Source organism: Nicotiana tabacum, unplaced genomic scaffold (genome assembly GCF_000715075.1).
Source record: "Nicotiana tabacum cultivar K326 unplaced genomic scaffold, ASM71507v2 Un00001, whole genome shotgun sequence".
In the NCBI taxonomy this organism is placed as follows: Eukaryota; Viridiplantae; Streptophyta; class Magnoliopsida; order Solanales; family Solanaceae; genus Nicotiana; species Nicotiana tabacum.
In genome coordinates, this window is record NW_027438239.1 from 3031709 (window position 1) to 3056477 (window position 24769).

At 36.3% G+C, this 24769-nt stretch overlaps 1 protein-coding gene across 1 annotated transcript; it reads left to right on the forward strand.

Moving 5' to 3' along the window:
* The first annotated feature begins 293 nt into the window (after window positions 1–293).
* On the forward strand, window positions 294–4003 carry LOC142178834 (pentatricopeptide repeat-containing protein At5g27110-like). Its single transcript, XM_075248586.1, has one exon. It carries the CDS (start codon window positions 471–473, stop codon window positions 2544–2546), a length of 2076 nt encoding a protein of 691 aa, XP_075104687.1. The 5' UTR covers window positions 294–470; the 3' UTR covers window positions 2547–4003.
* Window positions 4004–24769: the final 20766 nt, after the last annotated feature.

A 24769-nucleotide genomic window follows, 5' to 3' on the forward strand; every position in this document is an offset into this window, starting at 1 on the left:
TATTTAATTCGGTATTTCATTTTTTTTTCTTAACCTTTCTACGTTTGTTTCTTAAATAAATAGTCATTGACTTTATCTGAATGTTAATTGATATAAATTTTTCAGAGAAATTATTGATGTATTTAATCTTTCAAATTAAATATCTTCACAATGTTAATCAGTTGTACATTCTTGCATGATAACTTGTAAAATTCGGACTAAATTATAAGTTGACTATATTGATTGAGGACTTTTATGAGCAAAGTTTCTTCTTTTATTTTTTATTAGCTAAACATAATATAGAGTACACCCTAAAACTAGTTAAACTAAATCTTGTATGCGCTGATGACAGAGATTTAGGATCGTAACATTAAACTTGTCGCTCGTGGGCCGTCTCTTGAATACTCCATTTAATACTCCACATAAAATTAGTTTAAGCGGCCAAAGAGATCTTTTGAGACGAATTTACTAGCTCTTTTGAATGAATTTCTATGGCTTCCATGAAAATTTTCTCTCTCTTGAAATCAGGCGTTAATAGTTCAACATCACTAAAGCAATGCAAACTCTTGCACCAAAAGATTGTTACTTTAGGCTTACAAAGCAACATTATTTTTTCCAAGAATCTAATTAACCTATACATCTCTTGCCAAGATTTCCATTCTGCCAAGCTAGTTTTTCAAATTCTTGAAAACCCTCTTGATATCACCTTGTGGAATGGTCTAATGTCTGCTTATACCAAGAACCATTTGTTCAATGAAGCTCTTGAGCTCTTTGAGAAGCTGTTGTACTTCCCATATCTCAAAGCTGATAGTTACACCTTTCCTAGTGTTCTCAAGGCTTGTGGTGGTTTAGAAAAAGTCCAGTGTGGTCAAATGGTACATGCTCATCTGATTAAATGTGGGCTTTTATCAGATGTTGTTGTGACAAGTTCACTGATCGGTATGTACGCGAAATGCGGTTTTTTCGGTTCAGCTATACTTCTGTTTGATGAAATGCCTGAAAGAGACATTGCGTGTTGGAATACTATGATTTCATGCTACTATCAAAGTGGGCTATTTGCCAAAGCGCTTGAGTTCTTTGAGAAAATGAAGGGTTTGGGATATACGCCTAATTCGGTTACCTACACAGCTGCAATCTCGTCATGTGCGAGGCTTTTGGATATGGAAACAGGGGAGAGAATTCATCAGCAATTAGTGAATGATAAGTTTTCATTGGATGGTTTTGTAAGTGCTGCTCTTGTAGACATGTATGGGAAATGTGGCTGCTTAGAGAAGGCTAAAGAGATGTTTGAGCAAATCCCTGTCAAGAGTTTGGTTTCCTGGAATTCCATGATATCTGGGTATAGTTTGAGAGGTGATACCAGATCATGCATTGAGCTTTTAACAAGGATGAGCAAAGAAAACACTAGACCGTCTTCTGTGACTTTAAGCAGCTTATTAATGGCATGCTCTAAATCCGCTCAATTGCAGCACGGGAAGTTTCTTCATGCATATATAATTCGAAATAAAATAAGATCTGATGTCTTTCTTAATGCTTCACTTGTTGACTTATATTTCAAATGTGGCAGAGTTGAGACTGCCCAAAATGTCTTTAGTAAGATCACAAAGAAGAGTGTGGAAGCTTGGAATGTAATGATCTCCGGATATGTGTCAGCTGGATACTACTTGGAGGCTCTTGACATCTATAATGACATGAAGTTGGCAGGGATAAAACCTGATGCAATCACTTTGACGAGTGCCTTGGTATCTTGTTCACAGTTGGCTGCCTTAGAACAGGGCAAGGAGATCCACAAGTGTATCATTGACAATAGGTTGGAATCCAATGAAACTGTTATGGGATCATTGCTTGATATGTATGCTAAATGTGGTGTCGTAAGTGAAGCTTTTCAAGTCTTTGATGAGTTGCCTGAGAGAGATCTGGTATCATGGACTACAATGATTGTGGCATATGGATCTCATGGCCAAGCTTTTGAAGCTTTAAAACTCTTTAATGAAATGCTGCATTCTAATGTAAAACCCGACAGAGTTGCATTCCTTGCAGTAATTTCTGCATGTGATCATGCAGGATTAGTGGATGAAGGTTGTCATTATTTTAATTTAATGGTCACTGTTTGTGGCATCCAACCATCAGCTGAAGAGTACTCATGTCTTATTGACCTTCTTGGGCGTGCTGGAAGATTGCGTGAAGCCTATGCAATTCTACAGAGCAACCCACACATCAGGGAGGATGTTGAGTTGTTAAGCACATTATTTTCTGCATGTCATTTGCATGCGGAACGAGAGATTGGAGAAGAAGTTGCAAAGGTACTTACTCAAAAGGACGTCGATGATCCATCCACTTATGTTGTTTTTGAAAAAATGTATGCTTCGCAGAACAAATGGAATGAGGTACGCAAGTTGAGACTGAAGATGAAGGAGCTAAAGTTGAGGAAAAAACCTGGATGTAGTTGGATTGAAGTAGACAAGAGGATTCAAACTTTCTTGGCAGATGATAAATCATTCCCATTAGTTGACAACGTTTATCAATGTCTATGCTTAATATACAGTGACATGGAAAACTATATATGAATGCTTTAGTCATAATAGCAAGGGAGATGAATACTACTCACAGCCAGCTACTTGACCACGCCAATCACCTTGTTCATTAGACATAATTTTGTTTTTCCAAACAAATGACCATCATGATTCTGTCTCTCACCGACACACTAATCAGAAGGACATTGGTTGGTCTCTTCTTGATAGTTTTGAAATATTCAAGGTAAGATTTGTACATGTTTCAGCTTTATTTATACGTAAGAATAAGAATACTAAGTAATGATTTTGTTACCATCCTTTAATTGCATTGTTTGGTGTAACGACCCGACCGGTCGTTTTGAGTATTTGAATTCAATTCGGAGGTTTGAGGTCATGAATAGCTTCACATGGTGTATTGTGACTTGTGACTTGCGTGCATCGTTGGTTTCGATTTTCGAATGGTTCGGAATTGATTTAGAAGGATGACTCTTACTTGAGAAGCTTGAAGTTGAAAGAGTTTACAACGTTTGACTTTTGTGTATTTGACCTCGGATCGGAGTTTTAATGGTTCTGGTAGGCCCGGATGGTGATTTTGGACTTGGGCGTATGCCCGGATTTGCATTTAGATGTTTATAGAAGGTTTCGGCACTAATTGGCGAAAATTGGCAATTTAAAGGTTTAGAATTTTCCTAAGTTTGACCATGGTTTGACTTTATGGCTATCGGGTTCAAATTTTGGTTTCGAGACTTGGCATAGGTCCGTTTTGCCATTTGAAACTTGTCTGCAAAATTTGGTGTAATTCCGAGTTGGTTTGATAGTATTCGAACGCGTGGTTGTGTTTCTAGCAATTCGTGGAGTTCATGGTGATTTTCATGTGTTTTGGTATCCGATTCGTGGTTCTAGTTGTTATTTTGGTGTTTTGATCGCACGAGCGAGTTCGTATAATGTTTATGCACTTGTGTGGATGTTTGGTGTGGAGCCTCGGGCACTCGGATGGGTTTCGGACGCATTTCAGAGTGTTTGGAAGAGTTTTAGTTTTGCTTGTTTTGGTCTGCTACTTCAGGTCTCGCAAAATGCGAGATTTTGTTCGCATTTGCGAGGAGGGTTACGCATTTGCGAGGTTGGGGTGGCACTGTTGAGTTTGCATTTGCGAAGAAGTTGATCGCATTTGCAATGACACTTGGGCATGGTATTTTTCCGCATTTGCGACCCTCTTGTCGCTTTTGCGAGGTGCCTAGCATCGCATTAGCGAGCTTTTATGTCGCATTTGCGACGTCAACAGAGTTGGTCAGTGATCGCTTTTGCGATCAAGTTTTCGCAATTGCGGGGTTCGCATTTGCGAACCCCAGGTCGCAAATGCGACATCTGCAGCTTGTTTATAGTTGAGTGTTTCGGGACTTAGCTTCATTTTACCATGTTTTGAACCCTAGACTCGGTAGGAGGTGATTTTGTGGAGAGATTTTCATACCAAACTTTTGGGTAAGTGATTTTAATTAATTTTCAATTATATTTCATGATTATATACAAGATTTAACTTCAAATTCATGAGAATCTACGAGAAATTTTGGGGATTTTTGTCTATGTTTTGAAAAATGAAAATTTGAGATTTGAGAGTCGAACTGGATTCGGATTTGAAAACCAAACACATATATGAACTCGTGTGACTATGGGTAGTCGAAACCTACTCTTCGACTAGGGTTATGACCGGGTGGGCCCGAGGTTGGCTTTTGTTGACTTTTGGGGAATTGTATAAAGATCATAGCTTTAGTAGGAATTAGTTTCTCTTGCATTGTTTGATATTGGTAAGTTGTTTTTGGCTAGATTTGAGCAGAGCGGAGGTGAATTTTAAAGGGATAAGCTATTTTGAGTATTGATTTGACCTAATTGAGGTATATCTTGCCTAACTTTGTGTGGGGGAAACTACCCCTTAGGATTTGGGTTGATTGTACTATTTAGATTATGTGGAAGACTTGTACATGAGCTTATATGTGGCATTTGACCGGTTTAGATTCTTGGACTTCTTTCTTGCATTTAATTGAAGTGGTTAATACATGTTTTATCCTTTGTTGTCAAGTTTACTCCCTACCTGCTTTAATTGTTAATTGCAATTACTTGTTGAATTCATGTCTTATCTGTTACGTGCCTTAATTGTTTGTGCCTTTATTTATGAACTGCCATTACTTGCTATTTGACTTTGTGAGTCATCATGTAACTATATTATCCGCTTATGACCTTCTTTGTTTAGTTTTTTTACTTCATTTAATTTTGTGATATGTCGTAGTTGGTTGATATTTGTTTGCTTAATTCATATTGTTTGCGGATCGGGTTGCACACCACAACAGTATTGAAATGATATAGAAAGATATGATATGAAGCGATAAGAACGGATGATATGATATAGGTGGGATCGTTGCACGCCACAACAGATTGATGTTGTAATTGTTTATGATAGTAAAGTGATTCTCGGTTGATTCTCATGGTACATTTTATGTTGGAAAGGTTTATCGGATGAATGGTTATTGTTGTTTCTTAAATCGATTCACTTGTATTTTGATCGTATTTGGTTGACTGTCGGTATTCTAGTAATGAAACAATATTGATTTCTTGAGTGAGTCATGCATTCTACGTGATTTGTTGTGTTGCTTTAACATGCTAATTTGTGTCTCCGTTATTTCTCGGTAAATTGATTGTCAAGGTGAATTTATGTGCATGGGGTTATTATCTCATATTCGGTTGAGTTGTTAGTAACTTAGTTGTTCTAAATAAAAGAATTCTTAAGATGTTTTTACTTATGTGACTTTCAAAAATAAAACTCGTTATCTCACTTCGTGCTTTACTATTTTAAATGGTTATCTTATTTTTACTTTAACTGGGTTTTCAAATTATATTTATCTCCTTATTTGATGTTTTCCTTACTTGATAATTGTCATCACGTTTTACTTTTAATAAATTATATATGTAACTCATTAATTTAAGGAAAACTACCAGCTATATCCATTTATAAGTAGCTTATTACAAAAATTGGTCAATTCATAAAATATTACTAATATTAGCCAAATATTATTAATATTAGCCAATTAGTTATTTGTAATAAAAAAAAATCAATTTTTTGCTTTCTTTTGAGTGGGTGTTATTAGAATAAATTGGGTATATCTTAAGGAGTTTGAATCTCAGTTTTGGGATGATTTGGTGAATTTTTAAGGTGGTTTGAATTGAAAATTCAAAATAAAAACAGAACATGAAAAATGATATGTGTATCATTTGTGTCACATAAGTATCATATTTGTATCAATTGTGTATCACATATATATCCATGTATACCTGTGTGTGAGATACATGCGTGATACATGTTTGATACATGTGTTGCAGAAGAATTTTTTGAACTCGATTTAATTACGAATTTTGATACAAAATCAGTCCAAATCATCTCCAATCTTCCTCAAATTTTATATATTGATTTATCTATATGTTTTCAATGAATTTCAACTATACCCATTGAAAAAGTTTCTTTTTTGCTTAGATTTTTGGAATATTATATATATTTTTTTGTATTTCATCACCTTATTTACTACCTCATCCATGCAATTTCCTTTCTGTCTTGCATCTAATGTTGCTAATCACACTTAAAAATATGAAAGGAGATTTTTGCATGTGATTCTTTGAGAGAAAGAACCTTATTTATTTGGTTTTTCAATTTTTATATGTGATTGACTAGTTTTGGTAGGTCTATAACTAATGGCTAGAGGTTGGTAAGTTGAGACTTATTTGAGACATTTGTGTAAGTTTTCCTTAATTTAACGAGTGTTTTACATTGTTTAAACACGATATTTTTACTTATTTTATTGGTTTCTAAACTAAACCTATCTGATACTCCATTTTGTATAACTTGTTCTTATTTTACTTTATTTGATTTCTAAAATATACTCATTATATCATTTGTCACCTTGCTTTATTTCAGATTATTATTACGATTATCCGAAATATAAGTGAAATATATTGATAATTAATAGGTTTAACTTACAAATACGTCTCTTGATTAGGAGTGGGAGACTTACTCTACAGTGGAAAATATTTCAAGAATCAAAATGAGAAAGGAGAAAAGAGGGATGAAAAAGTTAATATGAGAACTAGTTGAGCTACTTGTAGCAATCATAAAAGAACTTAGTGTGGAAGCCTAAAAAATTATACGTAGAGCATTTGGTGAACATGGCGAGATAACTAATTAATAATGTGTCATTATACTGTTGCATCAACAGAACGAACAAAATATAACGAAAGAATCATAAAGCAATCAAGATATAGTAGGTGCACTACAGCAAATATAAGATCTCTAGTAAGTGACTTGCAAACATAATTGTAGTAACAATCCAACACGACAGATTGGTAAATTATTTTTTTTTCAACAATGCGCTTACCTTGAAACAGAAAAATCTGGAGCAGCAAATAATATCACCAAGATCCACGAAGATAAACAAACCGTTCTGCTCTTATGCTCTATTCTTTGGAGAAACTATGTCATTCAGTTCGATCCAAGATGTTTCCGCAAATACCACTAAGTATGGAAAAAAGATTAAAATTCATACACTCAAAATTTATCAACTGGAATATTTTACATGTGCATCACCAATAATTTCCAGACTCATGCAAACAAAACATCAAAGAGAAAGGTACTGAAGAGCTAAGCAGTCAGCAAAACTTATCTGGCTTTGTGATTGTAAATGTACATGTACATTAATCAGTGTATTGGAGCTAAGAACTTAAAGTTTATCCAATTCGTACGTAAATAAGCATTTCTAAAAGAGAAGCAGAGAAGGAGAAGTAGAATGACGAACGAAAATGCAAAGGAGTTGCAAGTGTTTTACCAGAGGTATATTGTAGTGTCATCTTAGCATAGTTGTAAACATGGTAAGGTAAATCTCCACACAATTTGGATGGAATAGTTTTTCCATCATTTAGGTTTAAGAAGCTATGTACAAGATTTAAATGGGAAAACTGACAAGAAAGTATGATATTTGCAACAATTTTTTTCGTTGCCATATATTGAATATGGTTGCGAAAAGTATTTTGGCAAAAATCGAAAAGTTATTGCATGCCGTTGCAATAAATGCGGATGGAAAAAGTTTTTGCAACAACAAAAAATGTCGTTGCCAAAAGCTAACTTAACGCAACAAGAAATATTGTTGCCATAAATTATATTTTGGTTACACACTTGTGGCTTATAAAAATATTTAGCAACAAAAGTTATTGTTGTAATAAATTATTATTATTTTCGCAACAATATTACGTGTGACAAAAAATCGGGGAGAGGGTAGTTAATAATCTGTTATAAAGGCTTTTAGCAACAAGTATTGTTGTGGGCACAAACCACTTTTTGCCAACAATATTATTGTAACGACTCGACCGGTCGTTTTGAGAATTAGAATCCCGATCTCTTAATATCTGCCTTCCCTATATTTATTTTTTCTTTTATATATATATATATATATATATATATATATGATATATATTTGCAAAGGTCAATACAACTGATGCACCAAGTATTTACATACTTTCAAAAACTAAATACTACTAAAACACATGTTCTTACTTTAAAAAAAAAGATCATCATCTACAGGGTCATAATTTCTAATCTAATAACAACCCAAAAAGTAAATCTTCTTCAAGTAGCTTGACCTTTAGATAAACCATATTGTTAGCTATGTTGGTTTACTCATCTTCATCCTACAAAAATAAATAAATTATAATTATAATTATAATTTTTATAAAAGAAAACTATAAAGTATACACACATATCAAAAAAGAAAAATTTGGACACCAATGAATGATATAAAAAGATTCTTATAGCCAAGCTAAAGCTAAGAAATCATCAAATAAGAACCTACACCATGTAACATAAAAGAAAAGAGCTAACTATCTACTATAGAAATTCTACCATGTACTATACATGGTTGTTAGACTTGTAGTGGCCCAAATTTTAGGGTCTGACTAATTAATTTTTCAGTACCAGGACCAGGACAAATAACAATTCCAGGTAGCTTTCAAGGCACTCCAATATTTTTTCTTTATCAAACTATTAAGCAAAACTATACTTTTTCGCTGTTGTAGTGATCTTTCTGCTAAAATGCACAATTGTAATTTGTAAAGGTTGGGGGACTGTTTACAAAATAATATAGTTATACTCTGTTGATGTATTTCTATTTAACTTGTGAAATTTTAGTATCCACGGTTGCGCATCTCACATAAACAAGCACATAAAGCATAGCATGTTATGACCATAATATCTCAATTTGGTGATTTTGCATAGCACCACAAAATCACATTATATCGCATTCTTTATTTTCTTCTAATTTTTTCTCTCCAAAGTATAAGACACTCTCTGTATATGACTTTAGTCTACAATCTTTTAAAGGCCCAAGATCAAGCAACTTCTCTTTTTGAACTCAGATGACAAGAGAACTAAATAAATTGCAACTGAAAACTATAATGCAAACATGACATTGGACAATATCAACCAAGGAATTTACTTTTATAAGAGTTAGACAAAGTTTTCTTACCGTGATGTCATCCATAAGTATTGAACGACTTGCCTCATTTGAACCACTTAAATTAGAAACAATGTTTAGAATTCCAGCATAAACTCCATTCTGTTAAACATAGTAAAACTACATAACTTAATTTGTCGTACAAATCAGTGGAAAGGAATGATAGGGGAACGAGTCAGAAACAGAGATAGTGAGATCGACAAAAGTAATTTATCAGTACAGACATATCCTGTTCTGTTATTTGGTGGATCATATGGTAAGTAATAAGGTATATCATTTATTAATTTAGTACATGAGTGATTTTTACTTTGCAAGTATGTATGCTGGACACTTATTTGCAACCAATTCTAGAGCTATGCTTCAATTAGATATTTTCTGTTTTCTTGTGTTTAGAGCAATGCTAGCAACATGCTACCACTTTTATTATTGTGTAATTTGACGGAAATATACTTAGGATCAAAAGTAAATGAAATACCTCATTACTTAGCACATGGAATGCTAGTGCCATCATGTTCTCTTTTAACAATTTTTTGGTCAAGCACTTAGTACCATTGATTAGTTCCTAATGTCATTCTCAAAACCTTAATTTAATAACTACTTACGGTGCTTTCAATTGGACATATACATAGACGTAAAAGCTATTCAATTTCCTTTTTAAAAATATCAAATATTAAAATTGTCCACATAGATTTTAGTCCCAATATTGGTTGAAAAATAGAAGTATATTCATGATTCTTCTTCTAACATACTATACAAATTTATTTGACGGGTCTTTATAAAACCACTTCAGTTTAAATATGAAACTATAAATTAAAGTTAACATATCTGAATTTGAAAAAGAAAAATAGAAAATTAAGAATCTGATGAAACATAATAGTCAAAAACATATACTATACAACTACAGCCACCTAAGGCCTGGCTAAGAAAGTTCAGGATGAGTGCAGGCTACTAAGAATCTAATTTACTTGATAAGTTATTTGATGACATTTACCGATCCCCAGTGCACACAAAAGCTATTTTGACAATGGTGGTGGCAACAGTAGCCATCAAAATCTAAAAGCATGAAGAAATAATGTTATCCTTTCAGAAAAATCAGGAAAAGAAATCGAGAGGTAATTTTTAAAGTTAAAACAATGGCAAGTGAAATGGCATTATATATATATATATATATATATATATATATATATAGGTGTATAGTAAACACAATATATACAAGCTAGAGATTTTATAGGGCTCGATTTTAACAAATGAATTTACTTACGTGGCGGTGGATTTGAGAGTAATTGATAAACAGATCCAATACCACAAATAACAAGTACGTAATTGATAAACTTCTCATGAAATTGATATTTAAAATTAGAAGTGTGGAACTGTTAACCTTCAATCTAATATCTTATCACATAATCCTTCGTGGAAAGAATATTTCACATTCTTGTTATGCCAACAATAGAAAAATGTCCATTAAAAAAAAGAAACAAGAAACTGGACAACAATAAAAGAAAAATTTAAAAAAAAGTCCATTAAAAAAAAGGAACATGAAGATAGTTATTCAGATTTGAGAGCTCCTTCCATCACTTATGGCACAGAGACTTGGCGCTTCGCGAGTGATATGGTGTGTCGAGTTATAAAATAATAGACGCAGTGTTGGAATGTGTCAATTTGTACACCACCAGAGGAGGAGGAATTTGAGGAACAATGAAATTTTACATTTAAGTCCATTATTATCTCTTAGGAACCACACACAATTAGCAGTATTTTTCAGTAAAAATTTGGATTAACACCAAAACATGTAAAAGCAGTTAAAGATTTGCTAAGCTAAATTTTCATACATACCATGTGAAAATAAAAGATTTTTGTTTAAAAAGAACAAGAAAAAGGATACCACATGAAGCCATGCTACTATAGAACTTCTGTATTAAACTTCTAACGTATCTCGTACAACATGAAGCTAGTCTGTTTTCGACTAACACAATGTATATCTCAGTGCCACACATAGTCCGCTTCCGGTTAAAGATATGCACTGACCACCCAAAGTATGCAATTTTGAGTTAACCCTAAAAGCAGAAATATTATAAATATTTAATTCGAGCTCCATCATTTAAGTTGCAATGCATATTATAAAATGTTTACAAATGCTAAATATATACCTGTACACCTGGGGGCGGATTTAGGTGGCGGAAAGGTGTTCATCCGAACACCCTTTGTCGGAAAATTACACTGTTCATATAAGGGTAATTTATTTATTTACGTATAAATATAATATGTTGAACCCCCTTGACACAAGCTAAAAACTTGGCTTAGTGGTCAAGGTTGTTTAGATTTTGTAGAAGGTTGCAGGTTCAATTCCTGTTAGCTACAATCTAATTCTTTTTACCTCAGACGTTTTTTTTTAATTTTAATCGAAACGAAACGACGTTGTTTCGTCTCGTCTCTTTTAATATGCTTTTTCCCCAAAAACGTGACTGACTTTGGGTTAAAATCACCAAATCTATCTCTCTTCGTTGCCTCGCTGGCTCACTCCACTCCCTCTCTCTCTTCAATCTCTCTACTTTGATGCTGCTGCTTACTATTCTTGCATCCCAGGTAAATTCCTTGTTCTTTCTAACTTTTTCAGAATTTTATTAGTATTTTATTGGTTATTCTTAATTTAGGTTAATGACTCTTGTTTGTTATTTTTTGATTCTTGAATCTGTAGGCTTTAATAATGTAAATTATTGAGTTTTCTATTGCATTTGCTTTGATAAACTTATGGAAAATAATTGCTGATTTTTTTAGATTGTAGACTTATGAATCCGTAGACTGTAGACTGTAGACGGTAGACTTATGAAAATAAACTTATGAATCTGTAGACTTTCATTGTATATTTGATTTTTAAAATTTTTGAACCTCCTTCGCAAATATCCTGCCTCCGCCGCTGCAGTTTACCAACCAAAAGATTCTCCGGTTTGGTATCTCTGTGTATTACGTGTTTCTCATGACAATATGTGAAGGCTCGGGCTAACGATACAATATACTGTTCCAAGACACAAGATAAAGAAAAAAATAAGAAAATTTATGGTCAGTTGGTCAGTTCAAAAGTAGTTAGGATGCTGAAAGGCATGAATATAGTTAAATGTTGGAGATATATAAATCTGCTGACACTCAAGACTATCTAGAATGGGGACCAAAACCGAAGATTAAAAGAAAAAAACTCCCCATCTGCTCATCTACAAAATGTCATTATTCTCTAAGTAAAGATTTTGAAGAAGGAAATTCTACAGTTTAATAACAAATGTAAAAGCAATTTTGTACTTCAACAAGAAGTAACAGTTGCGATACGTCGTTCAGTAAAATATTTGCATTTCTGTAGTTCTTTGTGGAGTTCACTCTTGGTAGTATATTTTAGGATTAAATACACACGTTTCTGCATTAGCAAGTACGATCATTAGTCTCCTGAAAGTTCTTCTTAAGACCCAAAACTGAAAACAAGCAATGCAGAAGAGGCTACAGAAAGAACCACAATTTACCCGATCATAAAGGTAACCATAAAGCCTCAAGAGTATTTGGATGGCGAAGATGGCTTTGTATTTCAACTCCAGGACGAAGCTGATGCTCAAACTGGGAGTGTTTTAGCTGGGTCTTGAACAACAGTTTTAATACGACAACATGATTGCTCTGTTTTCATGAAACAACTAACCTTAAGTAGGAAACATGATTGTATAATGTAATGTCTGTGTAATAAAATTCGAAAAATCTTTTATCTTATTGTCCATAAGATATCATCTCCAATCCCCTCCTGTCTGAAATTGAAGTATGTGAGAGAGTTGAAATAAATGAAAATTAGGACTAAAGCATGAAAATATTGAAGACACAAAACTAAGAACGTAAAAAAGTCAGAAAACTGTGTAAATAGGATAGTAAGAGAGGGAAACAGCAAAGGAACTGTGGAAGAAGCCTATGTCGAAAACATCAAGCAGCTGCTTTCTTAATGATTTCATCATAAACAATATTAGATGTAGAATGATCATCATGTCTAGTTGGTGTAGATGGTCGATCGGATCAATAATTTCACACAATTTGAACTCTTTGCTCTTGATAAGGCAACGTAAAACTGACCAAATAAATTCCAACAAAATCTAAAGTTTGACCTTGTGCTTTATTTATAGTCATAGCGAAGCACAATCTAACAGGAAATTGTGTTCTTTTGAACTGAACATGTATTTTTTCATCCTGTGATGATAATAATGATATTCTTGGGATAAACACATACATATTCTTGAAATCACCTACTGTGATCTTAGCACTAATAACATAACTTTTAAAATCACAACAGGTCAATCGAGTGCCATTACATAAACTTTCACATGGATTTAGATTTTGTAATAATATAATTGGACAATTCTCTTTCAAACATAATTTGTAAGGGGGCAAACTAGGAGGATTTAAAGTGTGTAGTAGATCTTCTAGTTGTGTTTGGTTGTTAAATTCAATAGCCTCATCGGTGCCAATAAATATTTTTGATTTTCCTGTGAATCGATCAATAAGCATGTCATTAATTTCATCAACGAAATCATTTTTTATTGTCAAGATCACACGCGAATCTGTATAGGATGAATTAGAGTATAATGAATTCAAATTTGAATATGTCGTTCTTAATAACTTATCAAGAGATTCTCTTTCGGTTGTATAAGGAATAATCAAAGAATTTGGAATTTCAATCTTGTCTGCCGAATTGACTCGTTCTTGTCCATTTTCAATTCTTAGCAAATAATCACAAAATGCAGGATCCGTTTTGGCTCTCATATTCTCAGATAACTTTAATTTTTCAAGTTCATTCCAAATGCTAGAATATAACAAACTTTCACCAATGAAATCTTCCTTTTTTCCGTACCGCACAACTGGAAGAGTTTGTATGAAATCACCTCCTAAAACTACAACTTTTCCGCCAAACAATGTATTTGTATTCATCAGATCTTTTAACAGTAGATCAAAACCTTCTAACATTCTTTTTTTAGCCATAGATAATTCATCCCATACAATCAATTTTGCATCTGGGATTAAACTATAAGTGAGCTTTCTTTGCGAATGTAACAACTGCTATTTTGTAACACTCCGTAAATTCGGACTAGGTGTAGACATGTTAAATGAGTATTAAGATGACATCTTGGACATATAAATCCCTATCGGAATGAGTATGGGTGAAAAGAGTTATTTTGGAATCAAGACGGAGAGTGAGGTGTATAAGATTTGAGAAAATCGATTAATTTTATAGAATGTCTGTTTTCTAGAAGGATTCCGTAATTATCTGTTGGAAATTTGGGAAAACGTAAAACATGAAAGTTGTATCCCTTTGAAATAGCTTTCCAACAATATATTGTGGAGCCAGAACGGATCCCTTTGCAAAACGTTATGTGCGTTTTACAGAGCAATGCGCAATATGCACGCCCAGGTGCGCGCCCACATGGTCACGTGCGCGGCCGTGTACTTGTGGCAGTGCTACTGCCATTTTGTGCATTCAGGTGCGTGGTCAGGCCTTCAGGTGCACGGGGGCGCACTTGGCAGGTCGGGGAGGGGAGGGGGAGGGGTCATTTTTAAAGCCCTACTTCGTCCCCCACAACCCTAAACACAAAAACTTGCTCTAGAAAGGGAAGCTCTCAAGAACCCAGCTCCTCAAAGATCCCTCCACCATCCAAGGTAAGTTCTAATGGAGATTCTAAGTTAATTCCAATTCTCCAATACTTTATTAACATGGGTAAACCCTCCAAATCATTAGATATTCAAATGGGACATCATGGTTGAGAAAAGAAAGCCTAGAACTCGAATTCAAGAGGAACGAACTTCAAAAGGTAATATCTTCCACCTCTACTTGATTATAGTATTGGATTAATGACTATAGACTCTATGTTCATGAGATATGAGTTTACGGGTTTGATAGAAAGCATGAACAATTATAGGTTTGGGTTGTTGATTAATTATTAAGAATGTTGTTTATTTTATGGGTGATGAAGAATGGTATTGATTATAGCAAATTGAGATTTTAGAATTTATCTATGAGCAAGAGAATGGGTTGTTGGGTGTAGAAACACCATTAATGAGGGCTATGAAGCTTTATACCCACCAAGTGATTGATAAAATGTCTAAGTGACCAAAACATGAGTATTGTTTCTAATTTGGAATCCATTTGACTTGTATTGATATATATTAAAGTTGAAAGGGTTGGCGAATGTTGTATTATGCTCAAGAGCAGGAAGTTAAGGTATGTGAGGCTAACTCTCCATGTTTGGGAATGTTAATGATTCTCCCTATATTACGTTTCATTTACGACTTTACTAATTGCCTCAGAAATATAGTTAAGTCTAGTTTCCTGAATAGTTGCAGAACTTCTATTCTCTAGCTTCATAATTCGTTCATGACTTTCATTCTGAACATTGTGAGCTCAGTGCGTAATCAGTATAGGCTTGTGTTTAATTCCCATGAGTCTCAGTCTAGATTACCAGCATGTCATAAATAGTTATAGCATAAGTTCTCATAATCAGTTCATGAATACATGTCTCAGTTCAGTTCTATTCAACATTCAAGTATCGTGTAACTCAATATGGTTTAGTATTTCGGCATCATGTATTACAGTACAATTCTCAGTTCCTGTTTTTAAATTCCTAAATGTTGAACAGCTGTATTGGGCCTGAGGCCGTAGTTTATATGCTTTATTCATATTTCGGTCTGAGGCCGTAGTTGATGCTTTATGCATTTTTGGGCCTGAGGCCATAGTTATGTATACGTATACTTGGGCATGAGGCCGTATCTTGTGCATATATATTGGGCCCAAGGACGTAGTTTATTCAGATAAGCAGGTTGTTTATCATTCAGAAGAGGGAGTATTCATATCCTTACCTCATTTGTTCAGTTCAATTATCCATTATCATTTCAGTTATTAATTATCATTTCAGTTATCAGTTATCAGTTATCAGTTATCAGCTATCAATTTAGTTATCAGTATCATTTCAGCTATCAGTTATCATTCCAGTTTAAATTTCAAAAGTTATCATTTCAGTTATCAATTATCAATTCTCAGTTATCAGCTTAGTTTCAGTTTCAACATTTGTAATTCTTTCTTTCAGTTGCTTTATATACCAGTGCAATTCAAATGTACTAACGTCCCTTTTGCCAAGGGCCTACATCTCACGATGAAGGCAATGATTTACAGGTTGAAGATTCAGAGCGCTAGGATTCTCGTACCAGCTATTTGGTGAGCCCCAGTTCTTTCAGGGCATTTTTATCACTTTGTAGTCTTTCAGTATTTATAGATAGTCAGTATTTTAAGTACTTCATTAGAGGACTCATAGACTAGAGTAACAGTTAGATAGAGTCACATGCTTTTCATGTTAAGCAATGTTGGCTACAAACATGTTTCAGACTTATGTTAGTATTTCCGCACTTGATTTATATCATTCAAACTTTCAGTATATTAGTATGTATTAGTTTATCTTCCGCATTTAGTATGTTATGATATCACATATTGATTCAGCCAACCGGTTGGTTCACTCGGTCACATGTAATCAGGCACCGGGTGCTGTGTTACGTCCAGGCCCAGGTTCGGGGCGTAACAAAGCTTGGTATCAGAGCACTAGGTTCAAGAGTCTTGGGGAGTCTATGCAACCGTGTCCAGTGGAATTTCCTTTATCTGTGTGTGCCAGCCGCTCATATAAATGGATAACTACCAAGACATTCAGGATTGTCTCATTTCTTTCTACTTTAGATCATGCCATGAAGCTTAGCGCAATAGGTAACCTTCTCTTCCTATCGAATTCCAGACGTATCGAATGCCCAAGCGACATGCAGGAAAAAACCAAGGTTCTAGAGAGGATGATTCCCCATTGGGGTATAATTATGGAGTACAAGTTTATAATAAATGAGACTTGTGAGCATGTTAAAAGTGGGATGTAATGGATAGTAGTACAGATTAGAGCATAACCTTATCAGAAAGTACAAAATCAGTTATCATGTTCTATGGTTATCGGTTTATCACAGTTACCAGTTATACAGTTATACAGTTTTTCAGTTAGCAGGTGTATGGTTATTCAGTATGCCAGTATTTAGCTATTCAGTTACTAGATCTCTAATTTTCAATGTATCCAAATTCCGGTGACTTGTGAGTATATAGTAATGCATATGGGCGCTAAAAGAAAATGTAAATAATAGTGGTTATAGCAAAATCTTCTCATATTTTAGGTGCTAATTAAGACCCAAGACTCGCCGGATGGTGCAGTAAGTGATTTATCAGATGATGGTATATTCTAAAGGATAAGTTTGTGTTGGTAGTGGTATGTGTTTTGTTTTGTACGACTCATGCATATGACTAAGAAGATATGATGTACGAAATGAGAACCAAGAGAAGCCTATATTGAATTTCAGGGAATGGTTTTAAGTTTTCCAGATTCATACAAATCAGAACTAGAAAGTACCACGTTAGTAAATTACTATAAGAAATGGCTATTATTGTAAGATGAAAGATATGACAGTTCTCCCTTAGGTTATTTGACTAAGTGTTTACCGCAAATGTTTATAGTTTGATATGATTTTGAAGTGTATAGAAAGTTTGGGCTTTGATATTCCAATTTCATTTAAGACAGATGAAATTTCCCTATGTGTGATCCATATGACTAGTTCAAAAAAAAGATAGTATGCGACCATAGAATATGGTCTGACGGTGATGGAAGTTAGAAATTACCTTATGCTTCACTTCAGTTATCCAAAGTAGAACAAGAAAACATAATTCTAGCAGGTGGTTAGTAAAAGAATAGTAAGTTTTGAGTTGATACAGTGAATTAACAATTTCAGCAGAGCTAGTAGAGGTACAATTTGATTCACTTAGCCAGGTTAACTATAGTGAGTGGATGACAGTTTGAAATACCGAACACGTGTTAGAACCCAAAGAGTTTAAGTTAAACCCGAAGTACAGTGACAGTGGAAGAAAGGAAAATTAGCTAGTTGTAAGAGTGCAAACTACAGAAGAATAGCCTTTAAGAGTTATCAAAAAGAGATTTCCCCAAGATTGACAGAGTGAGCAGAGTTAAATCATTAAGATTGTGTTTGATAGTTGTGAATACATTGGCCTTCCATTTATATAAGTAATTTAGTTTTTCCTAGTAAGAAAGCTCAGAAGTAAGTTGAAAGATGAGTCGTCATTGACATAAAGTGCAAAGAATTGCAGAAGATAAGAAAAGTTGTTCGGATCCCAACAAAAGAGAAGGATCCACAAGTACAAGACCTTAACCTTTATTCTAAGGGAGAGATGTGAAAATCGTCAGTAAGTCCAGTTGGAGATTTGAAATCCACATAGTTAGCATGGGATATAAAAACCATAAAATCATGCCCAGTTATGTATCACGAGGGTAGTGCCATTGCACGAGACTCTAATTTTGGAGTAATAGTCAAAGACTTAGCTCACAACAATGCTATAAGTGTTTTCAGGAAGTGCCTTAAAAAGATAATCAAGTATGGGAAGTATAGCTCATCATTGAGACAGACAAGAGGACTATGGTGAAAGAAGTTCACCACTTAGCCAAGATAGGAGTTCGACTTCGGACTCCGAAGATGACAGAGTTGTTGTCTAGAACATGACTTATTCCCCCTTAGTAGCCGAAGAGAAGGAGAAACAATTTGATGATCCCTACTCGTTGCAGTTGAAAGAGGAGATTCACAAGTATAAGACGATGACTTTTGAATAAGGGGGAGATGATGGTACTTTGAGGTACTAAGACGAACTATGACATAGATGGACTTAGAGAGGAGGATCATGTTAGAAGCCCATAATTCCAGGTATTCTATCCACCTAGGTCCCCCAAAGATGTATCATGATCTCAAGGAGATTTATTGGTGGAATGACAAAAAAAAAAGAGAACGTCACAAACTTTGTAGCCAAGTGTCCGGAGAATCAGCAAATGAAAGTCGAGCAACAGAAAGCCCAGTGTTTTACCATAGTTTACATATATTCATGAGTAGAGATGGTAAATATAGACTTTATAACATGATTATCTCACTTATTTTGAAAGCATGATCCAATTGGGATGATCACAGACCACTCATTAAGTTTGCTTATAATAAAAACTAACACTCTAGTACCAAGATGGCACTGTGCGAGACTCTGTATGGGCGAAGGTATAGATCGCTAATTGGTTGGTTCGAAGTTGGCGAAGCAAAGCTGTTGGGACCAAATTTAGTCTATCAGCTATGGAGAAAGTCAAGTTGATTCAAGATCATTTGCAGACGGCTCAAAGCCACCAAAAGTCCTATTCATGCGTGTTGTATAGAGACCTAAAGCTTTAAGTTGATGATTGGGTGTTTCTGAAAGTTTGGCCTATGAAAGGTGTTATAAGATTTTGGAAGAAAGGAAAGCTTAGTCTCAGATACATTGGGTCGTATAGGATCCTACAAAAGATCGGACAAATAGCTTATGAGTTGAATTTTCCACCAGAATTAGAGGTTGTACACCCAGTATTTCACGTATCATGTTATAACATTCAAGTTTCCAGTACTCAAATACTCATGTCAGTTCAGTACTCATATATTCATGTCAGCTTAGTACTCAAATATTGATGTCAGTTCAGTACTCAAATATTCGTGCTAGTTTCAATATTCATATATCCATGTTAGTTCAGTATTCACGTGTCACGCCCCGAACTCGGGGAGCGCGACCAACGCTCAACCGAGTGAACCCGGCCGAGAAAGCATGTTTAGATTTTCTTTAACCTAAACTCATCCATGAATAAATAGGAGATGCACTCCATTAATCAAACACTGAAAAGATTTCATTAACAACTCCCGTTTTATTTTTATTAGCAGCTTCATTCATAATTTCCAAACTATTACAAGTTTATAGATATAATGAAAAACATGTTTGCCAAATACCAACATTTCTAATTCAATTCCCCACGTCAAACACCACCCACAACCTGTCTACGGAGCCTCTAAGTACAACAGAAGAGTAATATAGAAATGCCAGCAATAAGGCCCCGGCTATACCTAAAAATACAAAGTGCAACACCAAATGACATCATGCCCGAAATAGAGTAGGGCTCACCAAAACCTGCTGAATAGGGAGTAACTGCTAACGAGGACCAAAGTTGCCTGCTGATGAACCACCTACATCCATTGAAGATGCAGCGCCCCCGATAAAAGGGACATTAGTACATATGGAATAGTACTAGTATGTAAAGCTAACTGTCCTCTTTTAAAATAGAATGCCAATATGAGAAAGGGAAAACCATAGAAGCAGTAAGTCACAATCAACAATATCCAAATGCCCAGTTAAAATATAACAATTTTTAAAATACAAAAATAATATATATTTTTGGTTGGGAGATCATTAATACCAATATATCACCGTTCACAGTACCAATATTCACAATACTAATACTACTGTACTTTTAGCATGGAGTCCGATCACGACCTGTCATGACCCTAGACTCAAACCTGTCATGATAGCGCCTATCGATGATACTAGGCCAACCGACTCCCACAATAGTACAATAATTCATTCAAAGATATGCCAAAAAAGGCGTCTTGTATAGCAGAATTTCATAAAAGAAACAAGGGTTGAACTCAAAAATAGAAATGCATAATGAAAAGCCCCAACCATTAGGGTGTCACTGAGTCATGAGCAACTACCAAAAACTGGTCCGACAATAATAAGACTAACATAGTCTGGGAAAAATCCAAAATACAATTAAGGGGGAGATAAAGAAGGAGAAAATAGGGCTGGGATCGCCAGGCAACTACCTTGCTAACTCCAATGATCAGCTACAGGAATATCAGCAGCCGCTAGCATGACCAAAAATGCCTAGATCTGCAAACAAGGTGAAGAGAGTAACGTGAGTACATCAACTCAGTAAGTAATAGAAATAAATAAAGACTGAGAAGTAGTGACGATCTAAATGCAAGTACCGTTCATATCACAAAATTTAGTAAAGTGCGTCATGCTTTGTAACCAAAGTTTAAGTCAAATCAACTTGTTTAAATCAAGTTCAAGTAAATCAATTAGAAATATCTTTCAACAGTTCTCAAATAAGGACTCAAAGCAACTATGAGCATAGATGATGAAATCATATACTGCCCCTCGCTAACATCACTCAGTTCTCCCAATCACTCCAACCTCACAATCACTCATGCCTCACCATCACTCATGCCTCACAATCGCTCAACACTCGGCACTCACATTCAGTAGGTACCTGCACTCACTGGGGGTGTTCAGACTCCGGAGGGGATCCTACAGCCCAAGCGCTATAATCTGCACGGACAACTCACGTGCTATAATATCATATTAGAATCCGTACGGACAACTCACGTGCTAAGGTACAATACCTCACAAACAGGCCCTCGGCCTCACGCAGTCATAAACCTCTCCAGTCTCCCGGGCTCTCAGAAATCAAAGAAGTCAGCCCAAACAACATTAACATGATACAACAAATAGAATAATAGATACTGAGCTATGATGTAAGAATGCATGAACATGACTGAGTATGGGATATCAACTAAAGCAGTGAGAGGACAGCAAGAAACGACCTCTAAGGGTCCAAATAATATTGGCATAAGGCCTAGACATGGTATCTAGCATGATTTACAGTAATTCTTTCTAAAGCACATAAAGAGCATATAGCTACAACAAGTTGTTAAACTTTACAGTTGCTACGGGACGGACCAAGTCACAAATCCCCAATGGTTCACGCCCACACGCCCGTTACCTACCATGTGCGTCACCTCCAAATAGTCACATGACACAAAAATTCGGGGTTTCATACCCTCAGGACTAGATTTACAACTGTTACTTACCTCAATCCGAGCAAATCTCTACTCCGCAATGCCCTTGCCTCTCAAATCGGCCTCCGAGCATCCCGAATCTAGCTACAAACCGTACAATACCATTAATACATGCTAAAGGAATCAATTCCACAAGAAAACTACCAAATTAGACTCAAAACCCGAAATCGACTTAATTCCGACACCCGGGCCCACATCTCGAAATCCGACAAAAGTCATAAAATCCGAAATCCCATTCACTCACTAGTCTAACCATACAAAATTTATCAAAATCCGACATCATTTGGTCCCTCAAATCCTCAAATTACACTTTCCAAAATCCCAAGCCCTAACCCCCAATTTTCACTTCAAAACCCTACTAATTAGATGAGAAATCAATGGGAAAGTACCATAGCTAGGAGTATAAGAGCTCAAGAAACTTACCTCTGTTAAAACCCTTGAATCCCCTTCAAAAATAACCCCAAAAGCTCCAAAGTTCGAGTTAAAAATGGTGGAAATGAGCAAAAATCACAAAGTCCTCAATTTATACATTCTGCCGAGTGAAACCGCACCTGCAGCCCCTCTTTCCGCTTCTGCGACGCTGCACCTGTGAAATTTCCATCGCAGGTGTGGAACTCACTTAAGAACCCAGGTTCCGCATCTACGGCCAAATCTCGCACCTACGAAAGCGCACCTGCGCATCTCCCTCCGCTTTTGCGACCATCGCAGGTGCGGGAACTTCATCGCACCTGTGCCTTCTGCCCAGCTCCTCCAATCTCGCATCTTCGATCTCCCGTTCGCTTCTTCGTGCTCGTACCTGCGATGAGACATCCGCATGTGCGATTATGACAGCTGAGTTCAACTTGAGCAATTTTTCCAATTTCCAAACTTGTTCCGTTAATCACCCGGAATTACCCCGAGGCCCTCGGGACCTCGACCAAACATACCAACATATCCCACAACATCATACGAACTTAGAAAAATCATCAAATCACTCAAAACAACAACAAAATACCAAATTACACTCGGATTCAAGCCTAAGAACTTCTAAACTTCCGAATTCCACCAACGATGCCGAAACCTGCTAAACCACGTCCGAATAACCTCAAATTTTACACACAATTTAAAAATAATACCACGAACCTATTCCAACTTTTGGAATTCTATTCCGACCCTGATATCAAAATTTCCACTACCGACCAAAATCGCCAAAATTCTAACTTTCGCCAATTCAAGCCTAATTCTACCACGGGCCTCCAAATCTCATTCCGAACGCGCTCCCAAGTCCAAAATCACCTAACGGAACCATCAAAATTCAAATCCGAGGTCGTTTATACATAAGTCAATATCCGGTTGACTTTTCCAACTTAAGCTTCTACTTTAGAGACTAAGTGTCTCAATTCACTTCGAAACCACTTCGGACTCGAACCAACTAACCCGATATATCATAATATAGCTGAAAAGCACAAAAAGAAGCAAAAATGGGGAAAATGGGGCTATAACTCTCGAAACGACCGGCCGGGTCGTTACATCATCCCCCTCTTAAACAACCGTTCGTCCTCGAACGGGTCTAGAAACATAGCTAGAGTCTCAAATAGGTGTGGATATCTGCTCCGCATCTTCCGCTCGGTCTCCCGGGTGGCCTCCTCTACAGGCTGACCTCTCCACTGCACTTTCACTGAAGCTATATCCTTTGACCTCAACCTCCAAATTTGTCGATCCAAAATGGACACCGGCTCCACATCATAAGTGTTATCACCCTCCAATTGAACTGTGCTGAAGTCCAAACATGGGACGGATAGCCAACATACTTCCTGAGCATGGAAACATAAAACACTGGATGCACACTCGACAAACTGGGTGGCAAGGCAAGCTTATAAGCCACCTCCCCTATCCTCTGAAGCACTTCAAAAGTCCCAATAAACCGGGGGCTCAACTTGCCCCTCTTCCCAAATCTCATAACACCCTTCATGGGTGATACCTTCAGTAAAACCTTCTCCTCAACCATAAAAGACACATCACAGACCTTCCTGTCCGCGTAGCTCTTCTGCCTAGACTGCGTTGTGCGAAGCCGCTCCTGAATCAATTTCACTTTATCTAATGCATCCTGGACCAAGTCTGTACCCAAGAGCCTAGCCTCACCCGGGTCAAACCATCCTACTGGATATCTACACCTCCTCCCATATAAAGCCTCGTACGGAGCCATCTGAATGCTCGACTGATAACTGTTGTTATATGCAAACTCCGCGAGCGGCAGAAACTGATCCCATGAACCCCCAAAATCAATGACACAAGCACACAACATGTCCTCAAATATCTAAATAGTTCTGTCGGACTGCCCGTCTATCTGAGGGTTAAAAGCTGTGCTCAACTCAACCTGAGTACCCAACTCTCGCTGTACGGCCCTCCAAAACTGCGATGTAAACTGAGTGCCCCTATCTGAAATGATGGAAACTAGGATACCATACAGGCGAACAATCTCTCGGATGTAAATCTCAGCCAACCGCTCTGAAGAGTATGTAGTGCCAACTGGAATGAAGTGCGCGGACTTGGTCAGTCGATCTACAATCACCCAAATATCATCGAACTTCCTCGAAGTCCGTGGGAGCCCAACTACAAAGTCCATGGTGATTCGCTCCCACTTCCACTGTGGGATCTCTAACCTGTGAAGCAAGCCACCCTGTCTCTGATGTTCATACTTAACCTGCTGACAGTTGAGACACTGAGCCACAAACCCCACTATATCCTTCTTCATCCACCTCCACCAATAGTGCTGTCTCAAATCCTGGTACATCTTCACGACACCCGGATGGATGGAGTACCGCGAGCTGTGGGCCTCCTCAAGAATCAACTCCCGAAGACCATCCACGTTGGGCATACATATCCGGCCCTGCATCCTCAACACGCCATCATCACCAATAGTCATATCTATGGCATCACCTCGCTGAACCCTGCCCTGAA